The 11,424-nt window shown below is 48.2% G+C and overlaps 2 protein-coding genes and 4 non-coding genes across 9 annotated transcripts; 1 reads left to right on the forward strand and 5 right to left on the reverse strand.

The window, feature by feature from the left end:
* Positions 1-402: 402 nt before the first annotated feature.
* On the reverse strand, positions 403-4,309 carry RPL7A (ribosomal protein L7a). Its single transcript, XM_053996140.1, has 8 exons — positions 4,255-4,309; positions 3,589-3,709; positions 3,175-3,324; positions 2,292-2,432; positions 1,881-1,960; positions 1,426-1,556; positions 992-1,061; positions 403-561 (listed from the first exon to the last, which is right to left on the reverse strand). The coding sequence occupies exons 1-8, from the start codon at positions 4,255-4,257 to the stop codon at positions 457-459; spliced, it is 801 nt and encodes a 266-aa protein (XP_053852115.1). The 5' UTR covers positions 4,258-4,309; the 3' UTR covers positions 403-456.
* Positions 1,631-1,704, reverse strand: LOC128817893 (small nucleolar RNA SNORD36). Its single transcript, XR_008440324.1, has one exon. It is a non-coding gene; the product is annotated as a small nucleolar RNA SNORD36 (small nucleolar RNA).
* On the reverse strand, positions 2,114-2,191 carry LOC128817898 (small nucleolar RNA SNORD36). The gene has a single exon (XR_008440329.1). It is a non-coding gene; the product is annotated as a small nucleolar RNA SNORD36 (small nucleolar RNA).
* LOC128817900 (small nucleolar RNA SNORD24) lies at positions 2,506-2,575 on the reverse strand. The gene has a single exon (XR_008440331.1). It is a non-coding gene; the product is annotated as a small nucleolar RNA SNORD24 (small nucleolar RNA).
* LOC128817899 (small nucleolar RNA SNORD24) lies at positions 3,394-3,466 on the reverse strand. The gene has a single exon (XR_008440330.1). It is a non-coding gene; the product is annotated as a small nucleolar RNA SNORD24 (small nucleolar RNA).
* Positions 4,310-4,351: 42 nt separating the features above from the next.
* On the forward strand, positions 4,352-11,346 carry MED22 (mediator complex subunit 22). 4 transcript variants are annotated; one of them, XM_053996141.1, is made up of 4 exons: positions 4,352-4,496; positions 4,945-5,025; positions 6,245-6,453; positions 9,989-11,346. In XM_053996141.1, exons 1-4 carry the CDS (start codon positions 4,374-4,376, stop codon positions 10,185-10,187), a joined length of 612 nt encoding a protein of 203 aa, XP_053852116.1. In that variant the 5' UTR covers positions 4,352-4,373; the 3' UTR covers positions 10,188-11,346. The 4 variants fall into 4 exon arrangements, with proteins under 4 accessions (XP_053852116.1, XP_053852117.1, XP_053852120.1 ...); XM_053996142.1 differs by having other exon boundaries at positions 9,995-11,346; XM_053996144.1 differs by having other exon boundaries at positions 4,478-4,561.
* Positions 11,347-11,424: the final 78 nt, after the last annotated feature.

Below are 11,424 nucleotides of genomic sequence, written 5' to 3' on the forward strand. Positions count from 1 at the left end.
TGGCAAAAACAAGCAACTACCACAGCTGGAGCCTTGGTAGCCTCCACAGTGCCACCAGACCAAGTCAGAACTCAGGAAAGTCTTGATTGTTCCCCCCTCCACCTGCCCTCACTGCCAAGAGGCAATTTAGATTTGCAAAACCAAGCCAGGCTTAAAGCCAGAACTAGCCCAGCCCAGTCAACTTCAAAATCCCATGTGCAGCTGAGCTGCTGGGCTGTGTGTTCAACAGAGAGTTATTACACAGGACTAGTAATTAAGGAAGGTTATTCCAAGGTAAGTAATAACCAGCTCTGTGCAGCCGTTTCTGCCCAGCACTATTCTGTCACTGGATGGAAGGCACAGAAATACAGCAGTGCCACTGTGCTACTCCCTGCCTTGAACACTCCCATGAACAGAGACCACTGAAACAGCTGGGGTTTATTATGTACAGAAAACACGGTGCAATGCAGTACATCTTCAGCCCAGCTTTGTAGCCAGCTCTTTAGCCTTTGCTTTTTCCAGCTTCGCAATGCGAGCCACCGATTTTGGACCCAGGACGTTCCCGCCCCAGTGGCGACGGATCTGCAAGGAAGGGACAACAAGTTAGAGACTTCATTCCATCTCTCACTGTGGCACTCCATTCTGCACAAGGGGAAGAGCTCCCTCAACTAAAAAGTCCTGCACATTTCAAGCACTGCACTACATTTTGGGGCAGCAAAGAGAAAAGCTTAAAATCTTTCCCAATGAGGGATATTGGATTCAGCTATCCCTTAACTCCTGGATTTGGGATATGGAATTTAGGTAGCAGAAGCTGTTGTCCTCTCTACAATCCTTGCCCTAGGGTTGCTGTTTACTTCTAACCTGGTGACAGCTTTCACATTTTACCCCATCCTCAGGTAAAGAATCCAGGTACACTGTAAGCAAACCTAGGTACAACACACCCAAGTATAAATCCCATTTCTCGCTTCTGAACAGTGTAAAAAGACAAGGCCAGCAGCACAGAGAATCTTACCTCATCATATCTGTCATTGTAGTTGGTCTTCACAGCCTCCACCAGCTTTGCAAGGGCTCCCTTATCCTCCCTGTTGATGACAGTTTAAGTTCCTTTAGAGCCTTGATTTAACTTTTTCCATAAATATTTTGCCACAGAATTTGAGAGCTTCTAGTGGCAACCCAATTTTTCAGGTTAAGCAAAAGCATCACTTACAGAGGGTTAACATTCTGAATCTGCACTGCTTAGATTTTAGAGTAACCACCCTTTTGGTAAACCAAAATAATCTGCACCTTCAGGAGTTGATGGAGACATTTTTAAGACACTACAGAGGTGGTATTTAAATTTTACTATTTCAGAGAGACCCAAGTTTGCCACCCACCTGCCCCAGAGCCTGCGCTTAGGGCAGTTTGCTTTCTCCACAAGACAAACAGGTGAGCTCCCAGAACACTTACGGGTTAACCTGGGTGAAGGCCACGGAGGTGCAGGTCTTCCTGTGGACCAGCCTGCCCAGCCTGGCTTTGCCCTTGATGATGCAGTAGGGAACCCCCATCTTGCGGCACAGGGCTGGCAGGAAAACCACCAGCTGAAAGGGAAGGGAGCGCTGAGTTACTGAGGGAGAACATCCCTTTGTGCTGGCTGTCAGCCTGGGCTGTGGCAATTGCTCAGTGTTAAAAAGCTCGTTTTGTTCTTCACTGCTGCTTCAGGTGAAGAAATTCAAAACATCATTGCAAGGGCCCAGCCTCACTGCCCAACCAAAACATGCACAAGCATCCAGTTCTGGCAAATGTGTATTTTTTTTTTTTTTTTGTGCATTCTCTTTCATGCAGATTATCCTAAAATCCATTTTTGCCTTACAAACAGTTCTGACCCCACCCTAAGTTACACAGGTAGCCTGTAACATGCTCACCTCAATAGGGTCTACATCGTGGGCAATAACAACAAGCTGAGCTTTCTTGTTCTCCACCAGAGTTGTGACAGTATTAATACCTGAAAAACAAATTCTAGATAAGCTTTGATTCCTCTCGGTCATTTTCAGAGCTTTCTTGCAAACCAACTCTGATTCCACAGCACAGCATCACTATGGAAGTTACAAGAACTTCTCACATCAGTGGCACAAAGGCATTTCATGGACAATTTGCTAAAGCTCAGGGTTAAAAAGCTCGTCTATTTTGCTCTTCACTTTGAGCTCAGGTGAAGAAATTCATAACATCATTGCCATAGCTTGTCCAAGGCTGGTTGAAGAACCAACTCTTCCATCAGTTTTCTCTCTCACAAAGTGCCACACTCCCATATTCCATCAGCTCAGGTACAATGTTACCTGCTCGGAGGACTGGTGGCCGCTTGGTTGGAGCATCTCCCTTTCCTGCAGCTTTCTGCTCAGCACGAGCCAGTAGCCTCTGCTTCTTCTCTTGCTTATTTTCAGGCCTGTATTTGTGTGCCAGCTTCAGAAGCTGTGTGGCTGGAAGAGAACACCTACTAATTAGTTGCATGACCTGAAAATCTAAGCGTGTTCTTTTTTAAAAATACTGCAGTGCATCAGCGATCTTGGTGGTTGTCATCACTTTTTTTCTTTTTTACAGCAAAAAGTGATCATCATGTGCACAGTCCAAGAGAAGAGCACCCTGAGAGCCCCTATTTACATGCAGCTCTGATGGCACTGAGAGCTCCTTGTCTGTCTGGATGAGGAAATACCAGGGCACCCCCGCAGCAATTGTGATTAGAGGTGGTGCGTGGCTCTTTTAAAGCAAGGAGCATCTATGAGGAGGAAATTATTCTACACAGGTCCAAAGTTTTTTGCATTCACAGGAGCCACCTAAATCCCTTCTTCCTTCAGTGCCAGTTTTCCCCCCAAACCTGCACTCCCATAGATGTCTCAAGCAGTCTGTTTATACCACCCTGGGTAGTTCTACATCAAGCTGGAAGAATGGAATCACAGTTAAGATTTAATGCAGGGTTTGGGTCAGTAAATAGAGCTTTGGTATTTTCTATATCCCTTTTCAGGATGCACAGCAGCAATCCAAGATTTAAGCCAGCAAACTGATTTTGACACCACCCTGGTCTCTATTAAAGCCTCCCTAAAACACTTCCGCAGACACAGCCCAGCTCACCTTTGTTAAGGCTCATTTTGGTTTTTTCCCCTTTTCTGAGGCACATCCCATTCACAACCCAAGCCAAGAGAACCTTGTGGGGCACATCCTCACCTGTCTGGCGGTCCAGGGCCTGGGTGAACTGGTTGATGGCAGGAGGCACCTTTAGGCGTTTGTAGAGGATGGACCTCTGGCGCTGCAGCCGGATGTAGCGTGGCCATTTCACAAACCGGGTGAGGTCACGCTTGGGCTGGATATCCTGTCCTAAAAAAAACACAGCCTTTAGCTCAGGGCTGCCCCAAATCCAGAGCAGCAGCACGGCAAGGGCACAGGAGCATCAGTGATCTTGGTGGTGAAGTGTCAGCACGACCACTCAGATAGCAAATATTCTTTCACATCATCTGCGCCTCGTACAAGAGCAGCACTGCACAAAGTCTGCAGTGGTTTTTAATGTTTATAACTTAGACATCTGTTCGTTGAACAAGAAAAAACCATGGGAGCGACTATCCCAAATATCCACTTACTCACCAATGCCAAAGTTCTTGGGCCTCTTCTCAAAGAGGGGATTGACAACCTTCTTGGCCTCCTGCTTCTTGACTACAGCAGGGGCCGGTGCCACCTTCTTGCCCTTGGCCTTCTTTCCTTTCGGCTGCAAGCAAGAAACACACTCTGCCTTCTTTTGCCTCCAAAACTTGCGTGCTTGGAAGAGTTACCAGCCCACCCTAGAAATGTGTTTATTTTCCCAGGCATTTCACCAGCCTGGCGGCCTCCCATACTCGCCCTACTCTCTCAGAGAGAGAGGAAATCTTTTGCTTTACATTTACAAGGTTTATAAACCACCCCGAGAGGGAAAAGGATTAAAACGAGCGTGATGATCGCTCCCCCGAGAGCAGCCGATACCCCCACGGCGCGTTACTGACCACCGGGACCCGACCTACCCCCGGAGCGCCCTGCGGCCTGGCCGGGCTGCCCGAGCCGGCAGCAGCCGCAGGCTCCCGGCCCGGGCTGCCAGGCCCATACGCTGCCTTCCCCCATCACCGCAAATCGGGCACGGAACACCGCTCCACCGCCTCCCCCGCCAGCCGAGCACCCTCGCGGCGCTGCCGCGGCCCATCGGCGGCGGCGGATGACAGCGGGCGGCCGCCGATGGCGGCGGATGGCCCCGGCCCGCCCCGCGCCGCCGCCATCACTCACCATCTTGGGCGGCGGGAGAGAAAGGCGGAGCGAGGCATGCCGGGAGATATCTACGGCGCGCGAGATCGCGCGAGAGCGCGGGAGGGCGGGGCGGGGGCCCGTGAGGGGAGGGCGCGGCCATGGCGCAGCCCCGGGTGCTGCCCCAGAGCAAGGAGACCCTGCTGCAGTCCTACAACAAGCGCCTCAAGGACGATGTCAAGTCCATCATGGACAACTTCACCGAGATCATCAAAACGGCCAAGGTGGGCCTGAGCGGGCCGGTCGCCCCCGTGGGAGCACGCCGGGTGCTAAGCGGAGAAGGGCGCGGGTACGCGAGGAAGAAGGGGCTGTGAGGGGAGGACCTTTCGTAGAATCCCCGAATGTGAAAGGCTTTAAAGGGACCTTAAAGATCGTCTCGTTCCACCCCCTCCCATGGGCAGAGACGCCTTCCATCAGACTAGGTTGCTCCAGGCCCTGTTCAACCTGGCCTTGGACACTGTGTGAATTGAACTGTAATTCACATACCGATGTGAATTTCACATGCATCATGTGTGATCTCATTTCACATCTATAGGACATTCATACACATATCCACATCTATAGGAAATCCACACACATATCCACATATATATTCCCCTATATTGATAGCATAGTAATTGTCTGTTTGAATTTTAAATATGTAGAGGTGAATTTGTGTACTTTTTTCTTTAGATCGAGGACGAAACTCAAGTTTCTCGAGCAACCCAGGGTGAACAAGATAACTACGAGATGCATGTCAGAGCTGCAAATATTGTGAGTAGCACTGTGGGCAGCACATCCTGCAGAGGCTGTTTGGTTCGTTTTTGGATCTTCATAACACTCCCAGGGACCACTGCCAGGAGAGTAGCTTGGGGTTTGGGGAAAGTTGGGGTGGTTGGGGAAGGTTGGGTCAGAATTCTGCATAGAACAGAACAGGAGTTGTCGTTCTGGTTCAGTCCTGATGGTCTTTGTTAACTGAACCCAGCTCCACTGTGTTGGAGACTGATCTTCCAAGGGATTTTACAGAAGCCCCAGATATAAAACCTGTATCCACTGTCTTCTCACTTCTCCTGCAAAGCACCCTCATATTGTGTGATTTTTTATTGAAAGTTTGGGCTGAAGGGGCAGCTTGGGAGATCATGGAACTGGAGCAAAGCCCAGTTCTGCTGTGTGATCAGCCCTCTTCTGATGTGTGATCAGCCCAGTTCCGATGTGTGATCAGCCCAGTTCTGCTGTGTGATCAGCCCAGTTCTGCTGTGTGATCAGCCCAGTTCCGCTGTGTGATCAGCCCAGTTCTGTGTGATCAGCCCAGTTCTGTGTGATCAGCCCAGTTCTGATGTGTGATCAGCCCAGTTCTGTGTGATCAGCCCAGTTCTGATGTGTGATCAGCCCAGTTCTGTGTGATCAGCCCAGTTCTGATGTGTGATCAGCCCAGTTCTGCTGTGTGATCAGCCCTCTTCTGATGTGTGATCAGCCCAGTTCTGTGTGATCAGCCCAGTTCTGTGTGATCAGCCCAGTTCTGTGTGATCAGCCCAGTTCTGCTGTGTGATCAGCCCAGTTCTGTGTGATCAGCCCAGTTCTGCTGTGTGATCAGCCCAGTTCTGTGTGATCAGCCCAGTTCTGATGTGTGATCAGCCCAGTTCTGTGTGATCAGCCCAGTTCCGCTGTGTGATCAGCCCAGTTCTGCTGTGTGATCAGCCCAGTTCTGCTGTGTGATCAGCCCAGTTCTGCTGTGTGATCAGCCCAGTTCTGCTGTGTGATCAGCCCAGTTCCGCTGTGTGATCAGCCCAGTTCTGTGTGATCAGCCCAGTTCTGATGTGTTATCAGCCCAGTTCCGCTGTGTGATCAGCCCAGTTCCGCTGTGTGATCAGCCCAGTTCTGCTGTGTGATCAGCCCAGTTCTGCTGTGTGATCAGCCCAGTTCTGCTGTGTGATCAGCCCAGTTCTGTGTGATCAGCCCAGTTCTGATGTGTGATTTTTCTTGCTGCTGCAAGGTCCGAGCTGGCGAGTCCCTGATGAAACTTGTGTCTGACCTGAAGCAGTTCTTGATCCTCAATGATTTCCCCTCTGTGAACGAGGCCATCAACCAGCGCAACCAGCAGCTGAGGAGTCTGCAGGAGGAGTGTGACAAGAAGCTGATTGCACTGCGGGATGAGATCTCCATTGACCTGTACGAGCTAGAAGAAGAATATTACTCTTCCAGGTACAAATAGGGCAGTGGACTCTGCCTTACAACTCCAGGCCTTTTTGGGGTAGTTAGTCCAGACCATCAAATAGCCCTTAGAGTATAGGTGTTGAGAATGTTTCCAAAAAAATTTCAGTCCTACTTTTAATTAGGTCAAACTCTTTTTCTTCAACTAAAGCAACTGCCTTTTCCTTGTAGATACCCTACAGGGTTTAAATGTCCTGGTGAAAGAGGTGTTCACAGCATCCCAGGTTTGATAGGTGATTTCCTTCTGTTGTAATCATTAAAAAAGAAGATGAATTTCCTTGGGGGAGATCCCTCTAAAGGAGCCTCTGGCTCTCTGCCTGCAGAGACCAGCTTGCTGAGCTGGGTCCTGATGTCAGCTGGTGTCACCTCACCTTCGTGGTGAGTCCTTTCACAAGTGACCTGCTCACACATTGTGCCTTTTCCTTCACAGTCCTCTGCCCCCAGCTGCCTCCAGTCCTGCTGGGGTCAGCATTTGCAAGGAGCAAAAAGACTTGCTCGCTTTCATTCAATAATGAAGTATTGTGATAGGATTTTCTAAGGAATGACTTATTACTGATTTGTTTGTGGGATTTTTAATATTTTTAAAGCCTCTTATTTAGCAAACAGACTTTAGAGAATTCAGACACTTTATTTTTTTTTTGTCATGCACTCCAGCACTTCTAGTTAATGATGCAGTTAATGAAAGCAGAAGAAAACAAATATAAACCTAGTTATTTTGGCTGCACTTTCCAAGCTAAGTGAAGTCAGTGCAATAATTCTAGGACTTTTAAACAAACTTTAAAAAATCTTACTTAAAATTTTACTGACCAGGTTTTCTATGTTTGCCTTTTCCATTTTTGTAAGAATAATGAATGCCTATAGCCCCAGCTAAGTCAACTAAATTGCTCAATATCTTTGAAAGTAAGGCCATTGTTTATGAGTAATATATGTATTTTAAGAGTAAAAAGATAATAATATGACACGACTTAGAGGTAAAAGTTTAGAGTTGTTTTTCCAGCTTTATTCAGTTTTTTGAGGAGGTTGTGATGATCACAAACCCAAGCACCCGTGCAAGTGCTGACAGGTCCATGACATAGCAGTGAGCTTATCCAGAGCGATGTGGTGTGGGGTGAGAGTGCCCCACATGTGCCAGGCATGCTTCCCTCACCCTGTCCCCAGACTGCCACCTCTGTGTGCTGGTCACTCTCACTTTTGGACTGAGGGGCTCTGGCCATGCTGGCATGGTCTGTTCACCTGCCTGGCCCCAGGTGCCACATAAAGCAACCCTTGCTGGCAGAACTAACATGGAAGCACAAATCTTGGTGTACATCAGATGAATTTGCCTTCCTGCTCTTTCTCATGGGTCATGAGGTGAGGAAACCTGGCAGCTCTGCAGAGCTGTGATCTCACACTTTGTTATCATGTAGCACTTGGTCGTTTGCTTCCTCCCTTCCTGTGCTCTTTCCTGTCTTTTTCTGCACCAAAGAAATTGTGTCTGTGTAAATACAGAAACAGTGATTTATTCAAAGTCCTTTTATAATTAGAATACTACAATATTTTTAATGAAATCTTATTGTCTAATGTGGGGGAAAGGGTTTCTGTTATGTCACGGCCATGTTTCAGTGGCTGTCAACACAACAGCCTGTTTGCCCCCAAAGGGGAGTTCCTTGCTGTCCTGGGAATGCCTGCTCAGTTGTAGGGTCAGGTGTTTGCCAGGCTTTTTATGTGCACATGGGGCTTTTGATGAGACCCAAAAGCAAGTCCTTGAAACTAAACCCAAGAAGATTGTCCTGCAGGAATCTTTGCTTTCCTACCCTGTGATCAAGTAGTTTTCTAGAGCTGTCCCTCTGCCCTCAGACTGGCTGGGTGCCTCAGGGGAGTAGTGAAGTCCCTTCCACGCCCTGAGGAGCCCTCCCAGGACAGAGCAGCAGGCTGGCCAGTGCTCCTGGGCTGTGCAGAGCTGCTCACTGACCCTGACTTTTGAGGAGTGTTAGCTGAGAGTGGAGCTTAGACTCTGGAACTGTTCTAAGTGGGGCAGCAGCAGAAGCAGTCACGCTTCTGACACAGCTGAAACGTGGTTAGCAGCTCCCCTGCCATGATGTGTGGATGCTGTGGTCAGGTTCTCCTGGGAAATCGTGGCCTGAGGTCTATGACAGAACAGGAGTTGTAGTTCTGGTTCAGTCCTGATGGTCTTTGTTAACTGAACCCAGCTCCACTGTGTTGGGGACTGATCTTCCGAGGGATTTTACAGAAGCCCCAGATATAAAACCTGTATCCACTGCCTTCTCACTTCTCCTGCAAAGCCAGCTGGGTGATGCTGCCAGAAAAGAGCTCAGCTTGCACCTAGTGCTTTGTGTGCTTGTTCCCCACAATGGTAACTGCAAGTCCAGCTTGCCCTCTCTCATCCTAACCCCCAGACCTGCATTTGTGTTCCATTGCTCCCTCCTCTGAGATCACAGGAGCTGTCTTGAGTGTGGGGTTAAATCTCACATGTTTCATGTTTGTGCAATATGAACTGTCTCATATTTCTATACTTAAAATATTTTCCTAAGCATCAGTCCATACATTACAAATGTAAATAAAGCTGCAACAACAAAATCACTTGACCCACTGGGTTTGTTTTTCTCTGAATGCAAGCTGCTTTTTGCTCCAGCACTCACTTTGTCTTGGGTGTCTCTTGTGTGTGCAGCTCCTTCTTCTCTTTGGGATTTGTGTTGGTTTTGTTCCAGTTCCTTCCGTGTTTCTTTTTAGTTTTGGCCCTTCCACATAATGTTTTCCTCAGAGTATGGGCAAGAATCAGCCAGTTGTTTAAAAACCTTATTTTCCCCACACTGCTGGTCCATCCAGTGTTGGAGTCCAGCCAGCTGCTTTTAGAAGCACTGTTAGCTAAGGCTCTATGGGAAAAGGCAGGAGCTGTCAGTATTTTATAATCAAACTGGGAAGCTTCAATGGAAGACCCAAACCTGTGGAGCACTTTTTTGAAAGGGCAGGGGTGCAAATAGGGTTCTTTTTTATTGTGACAGGGACAGGCCCCAAAACAATTGTGACAGGTTTTTTTTTCTGAAGTAAAATTTAAAGCAGGATTCCTATTTTTTCCTCACATAGGTTGCAGTCTAATTCCAAGTAAAGCAATTGCGGGTAAGGTCCATGTTTCACTCATCAGTAGCAGAAGTCACATATTTGGGAGTGTCAGGACTTCAGCTTAGATCTTTTCAGAGATTTGGAGTGTCTGGATTGGAATTGAGCCTCTGTTTCATTTTGTAGCCACAGTTCTTCTCTAAAATTGCCCCAGTCCTCACCAGGCCCAAGAGATTTTAGGACCAGTCCTTAGGGGGGTTGTCTTAGGGAAGGCCAGTGTCACATGACTTAGGATGATTTCATGAACACAGACCTTACATCCAGCTTTTTTTTTTTTTTTTTTTTTTTTTTTTTTTTTGCCATTTTCTTAATGCTTTGCTTCTGTCTTGCTCCCTCCACCCTTTCCATCCCTCCCCTCCTCTGTCACCACACCTGCTCTCTCCTCACGGGGGTTGTTTGTTCTGGAAAGCTACAGTCTGTGTGACAGCAATGATCTCCCACTGTGCGAAGCCTACTGGAGACAAGACTTTGCCACGCTGTCCCCCGAGAGCCTCTCGATGCCTCTGGCAGCTGCCACAGCCGAGCAGAGCGTTGCCACCTCGCAGAGTTCCACCCCGTCGCACCCGCACGTGAACGGGCACGGGGCGGGCCCCGCCGAGCATTCCTGAAGAGGATCCGCCGCTGCTGCCGGGCGCGGTTCATCCCGAAATGGCCCCCTGCTGCAAGTCTTCCTCCTGCTGCGCTGAGCAAGCGGCTCCTGCTGTCGGGAGGAGGCACTGGAGCTGTGCTGGCAGGGCTCTGCTCCCTGCATCGCTGCAGTGCTTCCTCCACGCCAGGACCTTGCCAGGAGTGTTCCTGTCCCTTAAGAGATAGAGAAATGTAGACACAAAGTGAATCTCATTATAACAAATTAGAGTCAGGCTTGCTTTAACGTGATAGTTCCGTGTAGAGTTCATTTGAAGTCTTAGAAGTTTGTTTCCATGTGAGTGTTGGGAGTTGAATTTCTTTGGGATAAACTTGAGCCAAATGTGGGGGCAGTGAGTGTGTTGGGGTTTTTACTCTGCTTCCCAAGGTTACTGACATTCTGGCTGCTTTAAAGCTCTCTCAGGATGGCATCTAACAACCTCTGGTCTACTGTAAAAAGTTTTATAGTATTTTTACACAACAGTCTTCACTGTCAAAATGCTTTACAAACTTGAACTCTTGATTTGGAAGGAGGTCTCCCAGGAGACCCTTATGGAAGAGCAGTGTTCCCCCCTTGGAAGAAGAACAGGCAGACAGGGATCAGACTGAGGGATCAATGACGCCACTTGCTCAAAGCCACAAAGAGAAGCAGTGTCATGCTTTAGTCAGTTGATTCCTTCCTCAGTGTTTACACAGAAATTCCTGTTAATGTAGTCTGAGCTAACATGGAGCCACTGTTTATGTTGGCTTTTAGTTTTGTCTAATGAAAAAATCTTGAGAGCAGTGAGGAATACTCGGTTACTCTCAGTTTCCTTCCAAAGAAACACATTTGGTGCTTGGTCTGCAGCTGTTCAGCAGCTCAGCACATCTTCTGTCCTTTCCTTTTGTGGTGGCTCTGCCTTGGCTCGAGCTGTGCAGCTGAAAGGGAGATGCCACTGAACTGAACAGTGTCACCACAGCTTGGTGTCACAGGCACCACAGAGCCACCAGGGCATTCCAACAACTGAGCTGAGCTTCCCCAGCTTTCTGCTGTAATGTCTCGTTTCTTAGCATGTGAATTTTTGTTACTATTTTTTGGTTTATTTTTTTTCCATTTATTTTTGTAATTAGGTGATTTAATAAAACTGACTGTTTTGTATAATTTTTAAGGCGTGTGTTTTCAGCCATGAGGCTTTGTCAAAGTGTCACAATATGAGCGTGCACATGCGAGGAGGGGATCAG

The sequence above is a fragment of the Vidua macroura genome, chromosome 21, assembly GCF_024509145.1.
Source record: "Vidua macroura isolate BioBank_ID:100142 chromosome 21, ASM2450914v1, whole genome shotgun sequence".
NCBI lineage: Eukaryota > Metazoa > Chordata > Aves > Passeriformes > Viduidae > Vidua > Vidua macroura.